Source organism: Equus quagga, chromosome 9, assembly GCF_021613505.1.
Source record: "Equus quagga isolate Etosha38 chromosome 9, UCLA_HA_Equagga_1.0, whole genome shotgun sequence".
NCBI lineage: Eukaryota > Metazoa > Chordata > Mammalia > Perissodactyla > Equidae > Equus > Equus quagga.
Genome location: NC_060275.1, coordinates 61,919,047 through 61,939,262, shown reverse-complemented (window position 1 = coordinate 61,939,262; position 20,216 = coordinate 61,919,047). Strand labels below are relative to the sequence as shown.

At 40.6% G+C, this 20,216-nt stretch overlaps 1 protein-coding gene across 1 annotated transcript in view; it reads left to right on the top strand.

Annotated features, from left to right (window-relative positions):
• ARHGAP28 (Rho GTPase activating protein 28) overlaps positions 1 to 20,216 on the top strand; it is a 193,210-nt gene that overhangs the window by 156,956 nt on the left and 16,038 nt on the right. Inside the window, exons 13-16 of the mRNA XM_046672243.1 lie at positions 2,300 to 2,497; positions 2,827 to 2,940; positions 13,178 to 13,234; positions 15,290 to 15,414. Of these exons, the coding sequence (XP_046528199.1) occupies positions 2,300 to 2,497; positions 2,827 to 2,940; positions 13,178 to 13,234; positions 15,290 to 15,414 (494 nt within the window). The remainder of the gene's footprint in view (positions 1 to 2,299; positions 2,498 to 2,826; positions 2,941 to 13,177; positions 13,235 to 15,289; positions 15,415 to 20,216) is intronic.

Here is a 20,216-nt window from a genome sequence, read left to right as displayed (position 1 = left end):
CTTCTCCATTAACATAAAATAGAACATTTGATAGAATCATATTCCGTAGTTCTTCATCCCAAATATCTCTCCCTTTATTTCAAATTCATTTCTTTGCCATATGTTGATAAAAATCAGTTTCTCTTGCTATTTTGATATTGACTCTGTGTACATGGGAAATTTGCATAAGTACAACAGGTGTTTGGAATCTTTGAAATGAAATTGAGGTAAGGATGAATTGAAAAGAGCCTGTCATTTTGAGGCCAGTAAACATAATGCTGAAAACAAATATGATTCTTAGTGCTTCCTCTTATCAGACATTCAATTTGGTGAGGACCTTTCCTCCTACATAGAGAAAACGTCTATGTCAATTATAGTGTACCCTCAGCCCAAGGATGGGGATTGCCTATGGCATAAGAATGTCTGTTTTTAATACAATTTGGTAACTTTTCAAAAGCTGGAAACTTATTTGCTTGGTTTTTGGCTTTGTCTGAACAGTGTTCTTTTATAAAAAAAAGACTAAAACAAAAGACTGTCTGGATCAGATATGTGGATCAAAATGTCATCTACCCTTTCGTATAACTGAGCATGCAGCAATTATCAAATTCGATACATTTCTAATAGAAGATCCTCAAGAAACAACACGGGACTGGTGAAGATGATATACACACACGCTCTCTCGCTCTCTTTCTTCCATTCTAAATTGTGGCTGGAAGGAAGATTGAAGCTAGCATGGTGTACAGATGAAGAGCTCTGGCTCAGGAATCAGGTTTCCTTGGGTCAAAGCCTGGCTCTCCCACTTAATTAACTGATGATGGGCAAAGTGCTCAGTCCCTTGCCACCTTACTTTCCTCAGTGACATTAATAAAACCATACTAATAATAATTAAGAAACTCAACATTTTAGCCCCTGTGAAATACCTCACAGGGTCTAGAATGATGATAAAATGAATGGATTTATATAAAGTACTAAGGATAATGCCCAGCTTAAAATAAACCCTGGAATAAATGTTACCTATTATTACTATTATGTGCTGTCCATATTCTCATTACAAATACTGTAGCAGAATTCAATCTTGGAAAACCGAACAGCATTTCCTTTCCTTTTAGGATTTCAGTCCTCTTGGTGAATTTCAAAACGTTCTGATAAGCATCTATATTTTGGTGGCTCAGCCAAACTTTGATCAAGCTCTCTCAAGTGTTTTTTGTTTTTGTTTTTTTAAGGCTGAGAACAGCTGCATGTGAGCGTTTTCCTTTGGTCTGTTGAAGATTCCAAAATTGAAAAGCAATAGAAAGATGATATCCCAAAAATAAAATTTTTAAAAATTCTCATTTGAGTTTACCTTTGGGCTAAGGAATGAGATACTCAGGTTTTTTAAAAAGAGTTTTCCTTTCCCAAGGAAATAGTAAATAGTTCTCAATAGTTGTGCTTTAAATTAAGGGTGTTTTTAGAGTTACTTTTCTTCCTTCACAACAACACTGCATTTCATATTTATTGGAGCTGCAGGGTTTTCTCTTCCGAGTTTATTATTTAATTTTAATATTTATCACATTTATTCAGGATAAAGGAAAATAAAGAAATGCAGACTCTTCTTTCTTTTTTTTTTTTCTTATTTTATTTTTTTCCTTTTTCTCCCCAAAGCCCCCCAGTACATACTTGTATATTCTTCATTGTGGGTCCTTCTAGTTGTGGCATGTGGGATGCTGCCTCAGCAAAGTTTGATGAGCAGTGCCATGTCCGTTCCCAGGATGCAAACCAACGAAACACTGGGCCGCCTGCAGCAGAGCGCGAGAACTTAACCACTCAGCCACGGGGCCAGCCCCTTTTTTTTTTTTTAAGATTTTATTTTTTTTCCTTTTTCTTCCCAAAGCCCCCCGGTACAGAGCTGTATATTCTTAGTTGTGGGTCCTTCTAGTTGTGGCATGTGGGACGCCACCTCAGCATGGGTCAATGAGCAGTGCCATGTCCGCACCCAGGATTCAAACCAACGAAACACTGGCCCGCCTGCAGTGGAGCACGCGAACTTAACCACTCGGCCACGGGGCCAGCCCCGAGAAATGCAGACTCTTATTTATAGAGACTCCAGTATAATGAACTCCATAAAAATGGAGCTACTTCTGTGCAGCAGACAATTGGAGAAGCTGTTCACATTTCTTATTAGCGTTTTTGAGCAATGAAAGGGAAACGTGACACATTTAACCGTTCTATACTTCTGACAGTTTTCCAGAGGTGCCGTCAATGGGTGTAGAAATGAATGACAGCAACCACTGGTGCCTTTTGATAATTTACAATAGTGTGACACAGTGCTGTTTCTTGTTAGGCCCTTATGACATTCTTCAATAAAGTGATTGCCAACGAATCAAAAAACCGAATGAGTATATGGAACATTTCTACTGTAATGGCGCCAAACCTTTTCTTCAGTAGAAGCAAACATTCCGATTATGAAGAATTACTGTTAGCAAACACTGCAGCCCACATCATCCGCCTGACGCTTAAGTACCAGAAAATTTTGTGGAAGGTGAGTAACAATGCGATGCCTGTGATGTTCTCCTCTCCTCAGAAGTCCACCAGCACCCAGGAAATGTCAGGGCTCCTTGAGCAAGCAGTGCCTGCAGTCACAGGGAGGAAATATGACAAGATAATCCCAGGTTGCTTGTGGCATCTTTATCCACTCTTTAGGGCTGCTCCTGAACACATTCTCCCTTTTAAGCAGGAATCCTAGTAGATTTTTCTAATCTTTATTAGGACAGATGCCGTGGTTCCTGGTTACCATTACTGAAGACCGAATCTATTAGGGGGATTGAATTCAAGTGTTTTCCTTCTAGTCAAGCTGTGCTTTCTCTCCAGGTTCCATCTTTCTTGATCACTCAAGTCAGAAGAATGAATGAAGCCACCATGCTGTTCAAGAGGCAGCTCCCAAGTGTCAAAAAGCTGCTCAGGAGGAAGACCATAGAACGAGAGGTAAAGGCAGTGAATGGACATGCAAATGTTGGTACCACCCTGGCTTTTATTTCTCAAAGTGAGGCACAAAATAGCTTGCAATTTAGAACCAAACATTTTGTATTCTCACAAAGTATCAAACAGTCCTGTGACTGTAAACATTCTGGAAATTGTGTCCATGACAGAGTACTGTGACCTTTCCATTTTGTTGAATTATGTGCTTTTTGATTGAAGTCCTTTAAATATCTCTTATTGTAAAGATTGTTTAACATTCTGTTAGGTATTTAAGGCTAAAATGGTTCTCACAAAAGCTGGAATTCGATGTTTTAGTCCCTGTGAACTAGATTTAAGGGCAATCCAGTATATCTAATAAATAGAGAAAGAGATTTCTTTAGCGATTGGATTCTAAAAGAATATCTAATCCTCAAGCTGTTTTGTGTAAATTCGTTGCATTCCAAAGAACTTTTGCCTTAGCAAGTTTGTTTTGGGAGGTGCGTAACGGAAACAGCTTTTAGAATTATCTTTATTTTTTAATTTAATCTGAGGATGATCATGATAGATAGATGCAGAAATACATAAAATTCACTTTGCCCTGAAAGGAACTTATACCTAATGTGGGAGAGAAATGTAGACAAGAGCCATGAATATGCGTTAAATGCCAGACCAGTTGTGCAATGTGCCAGGACCATGCAAAAGAGAAAGAACTGTGCTCCAACATGGGAAACTGGATGACTTCACGGAGGAAATGGCATTTGAGCTGCATCTTGAAGGATGGATAGCATTTTGAAGAAAACGGGAATGTTCGACCGGGAAAGGAACAGGAAATGCCAAGGCAGTGAGGCGGAAGTGTTGTGACTGTCACAGTCACGGTGAATGGCTGCACTCCCTTACTGATGACGGGCAAAGGCACTTCAGATCAATAGAACCAGCACTCTAAATCTGGGAAAAGAAATGCTTTTAGTTTGTTTTAATTGAGAAAAAAATCACACAACATAAAATTCACCATTTTTAATTTATTTATTATTTTTAGTTATTATTTTTTATTCTAACTATTTCAAAATTCACTGGCTTTAGTATATTCACAATGTTGTACAGCCATCACCACTATCTAGTTTCAGAATATTTTCACCATCCCCAAAAGAAACCTCATACCAATTAAGAACTCACACCCTGTTTCCCCCTCCCCATAGCCCCTGATAAATGCTAATCTACTTTCTGTCTTTATGAAATTACCTATTCTGGACATTTCATATAAATGGAATTGCAAGTAATGTGTGGTCTTTTGTGTCTGACATCTTCCACTTAGCATAATGTTTTCGAGGTTCATCCATGTTGTAGCATGGATCAGCACTGCATTTCTTTTTTTCATTTGTTTTTGCATCTCTTTGTTTTTTTAAGATTGGCACCTGAGCTAACAACTGTTGCCAATCTTTTTTTTTTTTCCCTTTCTGCTTTATCTCCCCAAATCCCCCCGGTACATAGTTGTATATCTTAGTTGCAGGTCCTTCTAGTTGTGGCATGTGGGACGCCACCTCAACGTGGCCTGATGAGCCATGCCATGTCCACGCCCAGGATCTGAACCAGCGAAACCCTGGGCTGCCACAGCTGGAGCGTGTGAACTTAACCACTCGGCCACGGGGCCAGCCCTTCCTCTCTTTTTTTAACAACCTTATTGAGATATACTCCACATATCATACAGTTCATCTATTTAAAGTGTATGATGCAGTGTTTTTTAGTATATTCACAGATATTTGCAACCATTAATGCAATCAAGTTTAGAACATTTTCATCACTTCAAAAAACCCCATACCCTTTGGCTATCATCCTCCTAAACTGCCCCCTCCCACCTCATTTCCTCCCACTGGCCCCAAGCAACAGCTGATCTACTTTCTGTCTCTATGGAGTTCCCTATTCTGGACTTTTAAAGAATGAAATCATGTAATGTGTGGTCTTTTGTGACTGGCTTATTTCACTTACATTATATTTTCATGATTCATCCAGGTTGTAGTATGTATCAGTACTTCCTTCTTTCTTATGGCTGAATAATATTTCATTATATGGATATACCACATGTTGTTTAACCATTCATCCATTGATGGACATTTGGGTTGATTCCTCCTTTGGTTGTTATGAATAATGCTGCCATAAACATCCACATACAAGTTTCTGTGTGGACATGTACTTTCATTTCTCTTGGATATATGTTGGGTCCTATGGCAACTCTGTGTTGAATCATTGAGGAACTGCCAAACTGTCTTCCATAGCAGCTGCACCATGTTGTATTTCCACCAGTAATGTACTGTGAGGACTCAGAATTCTCTGTGTCCTCACCAACACTTGCTATTATCAGAATTTTTCATTCTAGCCATCCAAGCAGGTATGAAGTGATATCTCCTTGTGGTTTTGATTTGCATTTCTCTGATGACTGATGTTGTCAAGCATCTGCTCGTCATCTTATTGGCCATTTGCATACCTTCTTTGGAGAAATGTCTGTTCACCTCTTTTGCCCAATTTTTGATTGGGTTGTTTTTTATTATTAAGTTGTAAGAATTCTTCATATATCCTAGATACAATTATCGGATATCAGATGTATGATTTGAAAATATTTTTTTCCCATTCTGTGTATTGTGTTTTCAGTTTCTTGATTATGTCCTTTGATACACAAAGGTTTTTAATTAGGATGAAGTATAATTTATCTACTATTTCTTTTGTTGATCATGCTTTTATTTTCATATCTGAGAATCCTTTGTCAAATCCAAGATCGTAAAGATTTAATCCCACACTTTTTCGCATGTGGTTATCCAGTTGTCCCAGCACCATTTGTTGAAAAGACCTCTTTCCTCAATTAATAGTCTTGGCACTCTTATCAAAAGTTAATTGACCATAGATGTATGAGTTATTTCTAGACTCTTAATTCTATTCCATTGGTCTATATGTCTGTCCTCATGCCAGTACAACACTGTTTTGATTACTGTAGTTTTGTTGTAAGTTTTGAAATTGAAAATCTGAGTCTTCCAACTTTTTTTTTTCCAAATAACTGTGGTTATTTTGGGTCTTATGCATTTCCATATGAATTTTAGAATCGACTTTTCCATTTCTGCAAAAAGGTAGTTGGAATTTTGATAGAAATTGCATTGAATATGTAGATTGATTTGGGAAATATTGCCTTCCTAATAATACTAAGTTTTCTAGTCCATGCAAGTATATCTTTCCATTTATTTAGGTTTTCTGTAATTTCTTTCAGCAATGTTGTATAGTTTTCAATGGACAAGTCTTCTACTTCCTTGATTACGTTTATTCCTAAGAATCTTATTCTTTTTATTTTTTAAAAGATTGGCACCTGAGCTAACAACTGTTGCCAATCATTGTTTTCTTCTTCTTCTCCCCAAAGCCCCCCAGTACATAGTTGTATATTCTACTTGTAGCTCCTTCTGGTTGTGCTATGTGGGACGCCACCTCAGCCTGGCCTGATGAGCGGTACCACGTCCACACCCAGGATCCAAACCAGTGAAACCTTGGGCTGCTGAAGTGGAGCACGCGAACTTAACCACTTGGCCACAGGGCCGGCCTCTGTTCTTTTTAATACTATCATAAATGGAATTGTTTTCTTAATTTCTTTTTCTCGGATGGTTAGCTGTTGGTGTATGGAAATACAGCTGATTTTTTGTTTATTGATCTTACATCCTGAAATTTTACTGAAATCATTTATTAGCACTAAACATTTGGTTTTGTGTGTGTAAATTCTTGAGGATTTTCTCTATATAAGGTCATGTTATCTGTGCATAGAGTTAGTTTTCCGTCTTCCTTTCCAGTCTGGATGCCTTTTATTTCTTTTTCTAGCTTAACTGCCCTGGCTAGAATATCAGATAAGAAGGTAAGCGCAGAGATGCTTATCTTATTCCTGATTTTAAGGGGGAAGCTTTCAGTCTTTCACCATTAAGTATGATGTTATATGTGGAGTTTTCAACGAATTCCTTTATCAGATTGAGAAAGCTCCCTTCTATTCTTAGTTTGCTGGGTGTTTTTACCATGAAAGGGTGTTGAACTTCATCAAATACTTTTTCTCCACCTATTGAGATGACCATAGGGGTTTTTTCCTTCATTCTATCATTATGATGTATTACCTTGATGGGTTTTCATATGTTGAACTAACCCTGCATTCTTAGGATAAATTCTATTTGGCCAAGGTGTATAATCTTTTTAATATGCTGCTGGAGAGGTTGCTAGTATTTTGTTGAAGATTTTTGCATCAACATTCATAAGGGGTATTGGTCTATGGTTTTCATTTCTTGTCATGTCTGTGACTTTGGTATCAGGGCAATACTGGCCTTATAGTATGAGTTAGGAAGTGTTCCCTTCTCTTCACTTTTTGCAACAGTTTGTGAAAGATTAACGTTAATTCTTCTTTAAACATGTGGTAGAATTCACCAAGGAAACCATCTGGTCCTGGACTTCTCTTTGCAGAATTTTTTTTTTGATTACTGACTAAATCTCTTTACTTGTTATAGCTCTATTCACATTTTCTATTTCTTCTTGAGTCAATATTGATAGTTTGTATGTTTCTAAGATTTTCTCTATTTCATTTAGGTTATCTAATTTGTTGGCATATTAATTGGTCATAGTACAGATGGTCCCCAACTTAGAATGGTTTGACTTACAATTTTTCAGCTTTATGATGGTGAGAAAACAATACACATTCAGTAGAAACCATGGTTCGAAATTTGAATTTTAATCTTTTCCTGGGCCAACAATATGCAACCCGATCCTCTCTCATGATGCTGGGCAGCGGCAGCCAGCCCCAGTTCTCAGTCAGCCGTGTGATCCTGAGGGTAAACAACCGAAGCTCTACAGTGCACTGTGTTGCCAGCGGTTTTCGGATGGGTACCAATACAACCATCCTGTTTTTCACTGTCAGCACAGTATTCAATAAATTACATGAGATATTCAATACTTTATTATAAAATAGGCTTTGCATTAGATGATTTTGCCCAGTTGTAGGCTAATGTAAGTGTTCTGAGCACGTTTAAGCTAGGCTAGGCTAAGCTATGATGTTCAGTAGGTTAGGTGTATTAAATGCATTTTCAACTTGTGATTTTTTTTTTGATTTATGATGGATTTATCGGGATGTAACCTCATTGTAAGTCAAGGAGCATCTATATTCTCTTATAATTCTTTTTATTTCTGTAAGGTTGGTGGTAATGTCCCCATTTATATTCCTGATTAATAATTTGAATCTTCTCTCTTTTTTCTTGATCAGTCTAACTAAAGTTTTGTCTATTTTGTCGATCTTTCTGAACAGCCAATTTTTCTTTCATTGATTTTCTCTTTTGTTTTTTACTCTCTGGTCCTTATTAAGACTCTAATCTTTATTATTTCCTTCCTTATGCTTGTTTTGAGTTTAGCTGACCATTTTTAGTTTCTTAGGGTGGAAGTTTAGGTTATTAATTTGAGAGATGTCTTTTTTTAATGTAGGCATTTACGTCTATAAACTTTCCTCTGAGCACTACTTCTGCTCCATCCCATAAGTTTTGGTATGCTGTGGTCCATTTCAAAGTATTTTCTAATTTCCCTTTGACCCATTGGTTATTTAGGAGTATGCTATTTACTTTCCACATATTTGTGAATTTTCCAAATTTCCTTCTGTTCCTGATGTCTCATTTCATTCCGTTGTGTTTGGAGAACATACTTTGTATTATTTCGATATTTTAAAATTCACTGAGACTTGTTTTGAGGTCTAACATATTATCTATCCTGAATAACCGTCTATGTGTACTTGAGAAGAGTGGACTGTGGTGTTGTTGGGTGGAATGTTCCAGAGATGTCTGTTAGGCCTAGTTGGTTTACTATGTTGTTTAAGTCTTCTGTGTCCTTTCTGATCTTCTGTCTGCTTCTCTCCATTGTTGAAAGTGAGATATTGAAGTCTCCAACTATTGTAGAACTGTTTCTCCCTTCAATTCTTTCTTTTTTTTTTTTTTTTTTTGGCTATCTGTCTTAGTTCCTCAATTCCTCCATTAATGCCTTCATTTACATAAAATAAGTATTTTCTAATGTACCACTTTAATTATTTTTGAATTATCTCCTTAGTGGTTGCTTTGGGGATTATAAGTAACATCTTAATTTATAACAATCTAGTTCATTTTAATACCACCTTGAATTCAAAAGTATATAAAAATTTTCTGCCTGTATACATCTGCCCCCCCCACTTTATTCTGTTATTGCCACAAATTATGGCTTTATAAATTGTGTGCCCATCCTCATAGATTTATAATTATTGCTTTATGCACTTGTGTTTTAAGTAAGATAGGGAAAAAGTGGAGTTATAAACAAAAAATACATTAATACTGTCTTTTATATTTATCTATATAGTAATCTGTACTGGTATTCGTTATTTCTTCATGTGGATTTCACCTACTGTCTGTTATCCTTTCATTTCAGCCTAGAGGACTCTCTTTAGTATTTCTCATAGGGTAGGTTTGCTAGAAATGAACTGTGTCAGCTTTTGTTTATCTGGGAATGTCTTAATTTCACCTTCATTTTTTAAAGACTATTTTGCCAGATCAAATTTTGGTTGTCACTTTTTCCCTTTCAGCACTTTGAATATGTCATCTGTCTTCCTGCTTCTATATGCTGGAAAATCAACTGTTAATCTTACTGAGGGTCTCTCGTGCCTGATGAGTTGCTTTCTCTTTTGCCGTTTTCAAGACTCTCTCTTTGTATCTGTCTTTAGACAGTTTGATTATGAAGATTCTTGGTCTGGATCTCTTTGAGTTTATCCTATTTGGAGTTTGTTGAGCTTTTTGGATAGGTAGATCAATGTCTTTCAGCAAATTTTGGGAGTTTCAGCTATTGCTACTTCAGATATTCTTCCTGTCCCTTTTTCTCCTCTCCTTCTGGAACCCTCGTTATGTGTATGTTGGTGCACTTGATGTTGCTCCACAGTTCTCCTTAGGGTCTTTTCACTTTTTTCCATTCTTTTTTCTTCCTGTTGCTCACACTGGAAGTTTCAATTGACCTGTCTTCAAATTGCTGATTTTTTCTCCTGCCTCCTTGAGTCTGCTGTTGAGCCTCGTTTTTATTTCAATTTGACTTTTCAGCTCCAGAATTTCTATTTGGTTCCTTTTTATAATTTATACCTCTTTATTGATATTTTCTATTTGATGAGATATCAGTCTCATGGTGTTGTTTAGTTCTTTAGACGTGTTTTCCATTAGTTCTTAGAATGTATTTAAAATAGCTGATTTGAAGGCTTTTTCTAGTAAGTCCAATGTCTATGCTTCTGTCAATGAAAATAATCCATAACCAATCTATAAATGACAATTTGGGTGAGTTTATTCTGAGCTGAAATCTGAGGACCATGGCCTGGGGCCTTTCTTCCCAAAGGAAAAAAGGGCACCAAAGAAGTGGGGTGCACAGAGCGGTTATATACCCCCAGAGAGGATGTTTCACATAGGATTGAAATGTCCCTTTTACAATAGTCGCGAGACGGCTCTGTCGGCACCGCGATTGATGGAAACAGCAGGGAGGTCTTCTGTCTCAGTGAACACAGCAGGGTGGCAGTCTGTTGTCTTGAGCTGGGTGGTCACAGGTGAGCTGGGTGGTCAAAGGTGAGTGCAGCAATCAGTTCCTAGCCTAAGGAAAGATGCTTATCCCTAAGGAAATGCCAATGTTGGGGGAAGTTGCACGTTGATCTCAAGGGCCTTTGTTCTGGCCATAGGAAATGTCTAAGCAGATATACAATGCGTGCTCAACAGCCACAGTCAGGCCCTTTTGGGAAAAAACAAAGTCAGGCCGAATTAGATTTATACCAAATGGCTTCCTCATATTCTCCAATAAATCCTATTGCTTGCCATTTTTATTTGTCACTTCCTTAAAGAGTTTCTTTTGAAACTACTTTTTTCCCTGTATATGGGACATATTTTCTTCCATTTTTTTCCTGCCTCATAATTGTTTCTTGAAGAATAGCCATTTTGAATGTTATAATGTGACAGCTTTGGAAATAAGATTTTCCCCTTCCCCAGGGATGGTTGTTGCTGCTTGATGTAGCTGTTGTTCATTTTTTTAGTGATTTTTCTGCTGAACTAATTTTTTTTAAAGATTGGCACCTGCACTGACATCTGTGGCCAGTCTTTTACTTCTTCTCCTTCTCCCCAAAGCCCCCAGTACATAGTTGTATATTCTAGTTGTGAGTGCCTCTGGTTGTGTTATATGGGACACCGCCTCAACATGACCTGATGAGCGGTGCCATGTCCGCGCCCAGGATCCGAACCAGTGAAACCCTGGGCCACCAAAGTGGAGCGTGTGAACTTAACCACTCGGCCACAGGGCTGGCCCCATCTGCTGACCTAATTTTGTAAAGTTTGCATTCTTTGTTTTGTGTGGCTACTGAAGTCTCTGTTCCATTAGTTTAGTGGTTAGCTAATGTTTTCAGAGATTTTTTTCTTAAATACCTGGAACCAAAAAAAGTCTCCCAGTCTTTGCAGATGAGCTCCGTGTGTTTGCTGGGACACACCTTCACCATTCAGCCAGGCAGTTTACAGCTCTATCTGAGCCTTCACTTCCTGCTTGAACAGAGCCTGAAGGTCAGCCAGAGGTGAGAGCTTAAGTTCTTTTCAGGTCTTTCCTGAATATGTGCGTGGTCCTGGGCATGCACATGGCCTTCTGGATTCTCTGGAATACGTTGGAGCTTTTCAAAGACTTTATTACCCAAAGCATCTCAAGCTCTAGGCTTGCCTCCCAAGCTTTTTAGTTAATATGTGGTTTCCCCCAACCCTTGTCCACTGCACCAGGCAGCAGTGGCTAAAACACTTGCCTGTAAATGTTTTCAACGTTATGCCACTTTCGCACTGGTCAAGTTCCAAGTTAGTCAAGATAAAGGTGAGCCTTTTGAGCCAGGCTTCCAGGGAGCCACCAGGTAGGTCAGAGCAGAAACATAGAATTCTTTGAAATGTGGTCTATTCTGCTCACTCCAGTACCTATGCCAGGAATATAGGCTGTTATTTTCAAGACCATCACTGAGCAAGAGAACTGAGTTGGGAAACTGTACGTTAAAATGCCACAAAGTTCACTGTTCTTATCAAGATTCAACAGCTTTTCTTAAGCACTCCCGTGGTTGCAACTTTTGAGTTAGGGTCCAGGTTCTGAAAAAGTTGATACTGCCCGTTTTTGCCAGTTTTTTCATTGCTTTGATGGAGGGACAGACTACTGGAGTCCTCACTCTACCATTTTCACTCTGGAAAATGTTAATGGTGTAAGTTTGCTATCTGTGGAGCTGGAGTTGAGGTCAGGTCACTTTGCCAACTGCTACTATATGTGCTGGGGTGAATTAAAGTCTTTCTCTGAGCCTCAGTTTCCTTATATTATAAATTGGAGGGAAAAGTAATGATATCCTTTTCGCAGAGTTGTCATTAGCATCAACTCACAGAATGTGAGTGGAAAGCACTATGTAAACTATATGATGCCATAGGAATTTCAGTTATTTGCATGGTTTAATTGTAAACCAAACCAAGTAGAACTTAAAGGTTATAAGTACCATGGAAGCAAGCTCTTAAAGATGAAGACATAGTCTTTCTTCAGTCCTGTTGTACTCTGCCGTGTTTTTATTTAATTTTTATTGGAATAGACAGTTCATTAACAGGTTACAAAATTCAAAACATTGAAAAGGGAAAAACTATAGAATAAAAATTGGCCACCTCTGACTTCCCCTCCTGGAGGCAAATAACGTCACCATGACAGGGCGTGTGCTGGCAGGAACGTGCAGGTGCGTATACTTCCAGAGAGGCACTGTGCACTTACCAGCAAATACGAACGTATGTTCTTCCTCCTTTTCGACAGGAATGATAACGTGCATGAAGTTGGTCCACGCTGTGCTGTGTTGACTTATGAAATCACGGGGATTATTCCCCAGCGGTCCAGAAAGCCTTCTTCTTTGCTTCTTTCGCCTGATATTCTATAGACACACCATAACTTATTTAAGCGTTTCCATATTATTGAACAGTTAGATTGTGTCCAACATTTTGCTTTTAAAATTTATTCATTTATTCATCAGTGAATAAACTTGTATATATGCCGTTTCTCACAGATAAAGTAATTTGTAGGATAAATTTATAGGTGTGGAATTGTTGGGTCAAAGTGCATGTAAATTTTATAATTTGATAAATATCACCAAAATGTTTTCCATAAAGACTGTACCAGTTTTAACACTTTTAACCGCAGCATATGCTTGTTTTCCCATCCTAAAGACTAAATGTGTTTTGTTTAGGTTACAAGCCCCAAGACTTCGAAGGTACTACAAAAATCATCCTCTTCAAGAAGAATGGTAAGAAAACAAATAATCTCCGTTCCTCCCTAATTATTCACCCCTACACAGTGTTCTCTGGCTACGTCTGCCCTATCTGGGTATGATTTGGGTCATGCTATATCCTTCAAACTTGACATTTTCAGTGTGGCATATGAAGGATTCATCTAGGGACTCAACCAGCTGATGAATCAAAATGTGTGGTTAGGCATCCTGTGCCCAGGCGTGACTACTAGAGGAAGCTATAAGGAAAATGTGACGGTCATGATCACAGGTTCAGTGAAGTCAGGAGTGAGGAATTTATCTTACAGAGGCTTCTGGGAGGACGTGGAGGGACATGAGATGACCCAAGAGTGTTTTAGGAGCATAATCTTGGCTGCAGTGAACCAGGGGCATTCTACCCCCTCCCTACTCCAAATCCCTCACAGCCATCCCCTGTCATGCTCTTGGTGGTCATAGTGGAAACGTACTATAGGAGCTGACCATTTAAAACAATATTTGCTGTTAGTTTCCTAGTCCTGGTATAACAAAGTGCCACAAACTGTGTAGCTTAAAACAATAGAAATTTACTCTCTCAGAGTTGTGGAGGCTAAAAGTCTGAAATCAAGGTGTTTGGTTGGTTGGTTGCTTCTGAAGGCTGTGAGGGAGGGATTTGTTCCTGACCTCACTCCCAGGTTTGGCGATACCAGCGATCTTTGGCATTCCCTGGCTTGTAGATGCACGAGTCCACCCTCTGCCTCCTTGTTTATGTGGCATTCACCCTGTGTGTGTGTCTGTGTCTCTTCTCCTCGTATAAGGACACCAGTCACATTGGATTAAGGGCCCACCCTACTCCAGTATGACCTTCTCTTAGCTAATTACATCTGCAAGGACCCTGTTTTCAAATAAGGTCATATTCTGAGGTGCTAGGCTTAGAACTTCAACGTATTTTGGAGTGGAACACAATTCGACCTATTATATATTTCTCCTAGGGGATATGTCAAGTCAATTCACATAAACCTTCTACATTAACAACACCATCCTTCAAGAATGTACAGATTTAAAATGATTGCCTGAGGAGTAGCCAGATCCTTAAATGGAAATTTATTTCTGTTTACCTCTAGATAGAGACTTAATTTTTAAAACATTCAAAATTTTGAAACAAAGGGATTTTCCCTTCAGTCCTGACAAAGCAGAAATTTCTGTTAATTCGACAGTGCCATTCTTTGACGGTTTCATTTAGACAAGCGCTCAGTCCCGACTGGTGGTGTCTCATCAGAGCAGAGGGGCCCTTCCCCAGCAGCACTCGCTGCTCTTCACAGTGCTGCCAGGACACTCAGAGGCTCAGGTTTCAGGTGCCCATCTGGAATTCAACTTGGGCTGGCCATTCAAATCCACTGATGAAAGAAAAAGGATTTTTCAAAAGCCATGTTTTCTAATTGATCCTTACAGTTTTCAGAAGGTTGATCTTCCTAAAATAAGTTGAAATACCAAATTCTGCTTAAAGTAGGCTTATTTAAGACATTGGTCAAGGAAATGACCTGATAGAAACATTAGATTTTTGTCATAACCCAGTTTTACTCCTCTCATGATTTTAAGGCATTATAGTAAGACCCAAGCGTGTAGCAAAAGTGAAATCTCAGCTAAAGTTTAGTCATTTGTGAATCTCCTGTTAAAAAGAACACAATGGGGCCAGCCCCGTGGTCGAGTGGTTAAGTTCGTGCGCTCCACCTCGGTGGCCCAGGGTTTCATGGGTTCAGATCCTGGGCGCGGACATGGCACTGCTCATCAGGCCATGCTGAGGCAGTGTCCCACATAGCACAACCAGAGGCACTCACAACTAGAATATACAGCTATGTACCGGGGGGCTTTGGGGAGAAGAAGAAGAAGAAGAAGAAAAAAGATTGGCAACAGATGTTAGCCCAGGTGCCAATCTTGAAAAAAAAGAAAGCAGTGTTTCATTCTGGTTAAATACTGGTCCTGTTTACATGTTTGTCTCATTCAGAGTGCTACTGATTTTCATATCTCTTAAGTGCAGTCATTGAGCTGGTAGTCATCCTAGTTTGACAGAATGTACTGAATTTTCTTTGTTGGCAGTCTGACGTGCCGGAAGGAGTCATAAGGGTCCACGCTCCACTTCTCTCGAAGGTGTCAATGGCCATTCAACTCAGTAGTCAAACCAAAGCCAAAGACATACTCGCAAAATTCCAATGTGAGAACAGGTGAGTGCAAGTGAATACAGTTCTCTGTACGAGGAAGGGGCACTTTATCTGATGAGTCACTTTCCAGGCATTTACAAATTTGGCCTTTTTGAAAAATTAGAACCTGTTGCTTAGGGACCTTCCCAGTGAATGAAGAATAAAAGTGGAGAAAGAAGTTAAGTAGACAAAAGCATTGTCAATAACAGAAGTGGGTTTTTTTTAAGGAATTTCTACACTTGGGATTTTTAATAGGTATCTTCTGTCTTGGTGGCTTCATTTACTCAATGAGTTTTACTTCTTGTTAGGAAAATATATAGCAAGTTAATTGTGTAGATATCTTGATAGATTTCCAGGAGTGTCATTATTCCAGGCTTGCTTGGGCTTGAACGTGCCTATATCAGGAAGAGTTTGGGTAGTTAAGTGAACATCATAGCCGTTGCTTTCCTTAAAATGTACCAGCAACAAACCTTAGGATCAGAATGATATTTACAAAAAAGCTTTTTGATATCTGCCGTAAGTCACCTTAAAGAGATTAATCATGGTAACTTTTGTCTAGCATGCTTATTCAGGGATAAACATTTACCCTGAGCTTTTCAAAAGATGAGAAGCACTGATTTACGTCTACTCATTAGCGAGCAGGCACTGTTTAATGGTCTCTGGTAAACTGAGGCTATCCTTTAAAAGAAACTTTTCAATCATATCAAAAAGGAGTAGCTATGTTGAGTGAAGAAAAACCGATTGCAAAAGATTACACACTGCAATATTCCATTTATACAACATTTTTGAAATGATAAAATTTTAGAAACAGAGGATAGATTACTGGTTGCCAGAGGTTGAGGAGGGGTGATCATGGGGGAGGAGATGGGTGTTGTTATAAGAGGGTGACATGAAGGACCCTTGTGGTATTGGTCAGTATCTTGACTGTGGTGGTGAATAAATGAGCCTCTATGAAACTTTATTGAACTCAATACTTTATTGAATTTTATTGAACTTATTTATTGTGTATTGAACATACACAAATTAGTGCAAGTGAAATGGGATATCTGAGTAAGATGAGTGGATTGTCTCAATGTCAGTATTTGGATTGTGACATCAAAATCTAGATTTGCAAAATGTCACCCTGTTTCCATTGGGAGATCTGGGCGGAGAGCCTCTCTGTATTATGTCTCACAAATACATGTGAGTGTACAATTATCTCAAGAAAAAATTCAGTTAAAAGAAAAACAGGAGTAGCCAGTAAAAGTAACCCATGGTGTTAGGAGTCAGGATGGTGGAGTTCTGTGAGAGTGGAAGGGATGGTGTCTAAGAAGGCATGACAGTGGCTTCTAAGCTCCTTTTTTAGATCTGGGGCTGGTTACGTGGTGTGTTCACTTGTGAAAATTCTTCAAGTCATACATTTTTGACGTGTACTTTATGTATGATATATACATATATATGTAAATATATACACTAACATAAGAAAGAGAAGAAAAGTAGTCAGAGGCCAACGGGAGCCCTGAGCATTTACTCCTCTCTGCTACTGGCCCAACACCTAAGAAGCTGTGAAGAGTTACCACTCGGCAGTAATGGAGAGACTCAAAATCCCACTGGAGGGATCTGAGCATCCAGTAGATTCCTACTTATATGTGTACAAAGCTGCCTCTGTAGTCTCATGCAGACCTTTCATGGAAAGAGAATGTTTCTGATAAAAATAAGGTGGACTCGATGGCTGCGGATAGACTCAAATCTTTTGTACCGGCTTCTTCTCTGAAGGTCTTGTCCTATCCATTCTCTCCACAGTTAGAACTGTGGCCTATTTCAGTTGAAAAGTTGTACGCAAGCCCATTTTTGCATATTCACCAGAAGTCTATTTTCTGACTGACTACTCAGCACCTCTTGTGTTTAAGTAAAAAAGAGGAGAGGAGTCCTATTCCTCCCAGATCCTTCCTCTTGCAACTCAGAAGCCCTGGACACGAGACAACAGCAAGCATAGGAAGGCTGTGAGAGGGAAGGAAGAGGGCTCGCTGCCAGGGACACAGGGCCTTGTGCAACGACATGGGTGGTGAGTTCCTGGGCTTCCTTATCTCCTCGCGTACACCCCAGGCAGGGTGCTGCGGAAACCTCCACCCTGGCACAGGCACAGACAGAAAAAGCTCCAGGAAAAGCTGTTCCCATAGCCAAAGATTGAGGAGAGAGTGACCAGAAATCCATCTTGGCAATAACATCTGGCCTACTCCCACCAAACATGAACAAACAGAGTGCCCCGCGGCCTGGGGCGAGCGGACAGCCGTCTGCAGTACCCCGCCCCACAAGCCGAGGCGTCCAGTTCCCACCCGGGGTGTGTCAGCAGGGTCCTGCCAGAGCTGAGCCCCCACCTCCCCGCAGCAGCAGCGAGACCTCACAAGGCGGGCAGGCCACTGAGCACCAGGCCTCTCCTCACCCTCAGTGTCCGAAAGGCCCTGAGGGGAGCTGACCGTCCCCCTCACCGAGCAGCGACACAGCAGTGTGAGTCAGCCCTCCGTTTCCCCACTGCCGGTGGCGGCAGAGCCCAGCAGGGAGTTGATCTTGCACTCCTGATTGAAGGCAATGAGGCAGTGCCGGTTGGTGTCCCACTTTCACTGAGCAGGCGTCAGTGGGGCCCAGCAAAAAGCTGAACATACACACCCAGCCAGACCTTGTGCTAAACCTCAGCAGGAGGATTGCCTACCAAAAAATGAAGGTAAATTAGATACAGAGTCTCATAATGTAATATCAAAATGGCCACTGTATGATACAAAACTCATTATACCTAAAACCAGGAAGATCACAACCGAAATGAGAAAAGACAACAGATGCCAGCACTTAACTGAATCAGATGTTAGAATTATCTGACAAGGATTTTAGAGCAGCCATCATAAAAAATGCTTCGACAAGCAATTATGAATTCTCTTGAAACAAACAGAAAATCTCAGCAAAGAAATGGAAGTTATAAAAAAGCACCAAGTGGAAATTATAGAACAAAAGATAAAAAACTGAAATAAAAAAACTTCCTGGATGGGCTCAGTAGTAGAGTGGAGATGACAGAAGATAATAATCAGTAAATGTGAGAACATATCAATAGCATTATTTATTTTGAACAACAAATAGAAAATAGACCAAAAAGTAAAAATAAATACATCCCCAGGGATTCATGGGACGGTAATGAGAGCTAACATTTGTATTGCTGGAGTGCCAAAAGGAAAGAAAACAGTGGGACTGAAAAAGTATTTGAATAAATAAGGACTGAAAACTTCCCAAATTAGTGAAAGGCGTAAACCTACATATTCAAGAAGCTAAATGAACCCAAATAGGACAACCCAAAAAAACCCATGCCAAAATGTCATAATTCAATTTGTGAAAGTTAAAGACAAGAAACCTTGGAAGCATCCAGAGAGAAGAAATGCATTTCTTATAGGGAACACTGATTCGAATTACAGTGGATTTCTCATCTGAAACCAGGGGAGGCCAGATGGAAGTGGGTAACATTTTTCAAGTGCTGAAAGAACTGTCAACTACAAACCCTATATCTAGCAAAAATATCCTTCTAGAGGAAAGAGGAAATAAAGACATTCTTGAATGAAGGAATACTAAGAGATTTTTTGGCTAGCAAACCTACCCATAAAGAATGGCTAAAGGAGAGAAGATCCAAGATGGCGCCGTGAGTAGTCCTCTTTGTCTCTCCCCCTTCGAGTCTACAATTATTTGGACATTTATCGCTTGACAAAGGATATCCAGACAGCATCTCAGGACGTCTGAGACACCCACGCGACTATACATCGGAAGGCGGATGGACTTTCCTCCGGGAGGATGTGGAAATAGGTGAAAACTCTCCAACCCCGACGAGCAGCCTAGTACCCGCAAGTGGCTTTCTTCTAACGGACGCCCCCAGAGGATCTACACACATCTAGGGCAGGAGCGAGCACACAACAGAGGAGCGACGGTGGAAACAGGTGACCAGAACCCTACCTAAACCCCCCGCAATTACTCCTAAACGCAGAGGGAAACTTTGGAGTTGCACACCTGAGCCCGCGGGGAGAGTCTCTCCCCACCATTGGCGGGGAGACCCCGCCTGGTGCTCGCGGTGCCTGGAGGGTCCCAGAGAGAGTCGCGGAGGGTACGGAGGTCTCCCAGCTGCCGTTGCCCACCCTGTGGGAGTAGGGATTGCTGGAGATCTTGGAGAGGACCGGGGCTGGGGGAACTTTCAAAGGCTGGCTCTGCGACCCGGAGGGGAAGCGCTGGAGTTCCGCCCGGGCAGCAGACAAAACTCTCTGTCTGCCATTAGCAGAGGGGCCACGCCCAGCATTCAGGGCTCCAGGAGAGGCCCGGAGAGAACCTCAGAGGGTGGGGCGACCCCCAGCTGCCGTTGCCCGCCCCGTGGGACTAGGGATAGCCGGAGATCTCGGAGAGGACTGGGGCTGGGGGGAATTCCAGAGACCCAGCTTCGTAGCCTAGGGGGAAACCCTACAGGCTCACAGCAGCCTTAGGGAAAGCCTCTGCACAGCACCAGTAGAAGGCACCCAGCCGCCAGCCACAAGGCTGGAGGACCCCAGGGCAAAAGCAGCATAGCTAGGTGAACTGACCACAGACTGTAGAAGATGCCAATAGCTCTCCTGCAACCTTAGAGGACAAGTGAGATTTTGTGGGTGCCGACAGCAACAGAGCGACAAATATAAGTGATCCCACCCCTGGCCGCTGGAAAAGCCCATAACACCGTTGCAGACCCCAAGGAGAGAGCACATCTAGGTGGGCTGCAACAGTAGGCACCAGCAGCCTGAAGCCCCCCTGTGACGGCCCCCACGGCAGAGGAGGGAATCCAAAGGGCCACT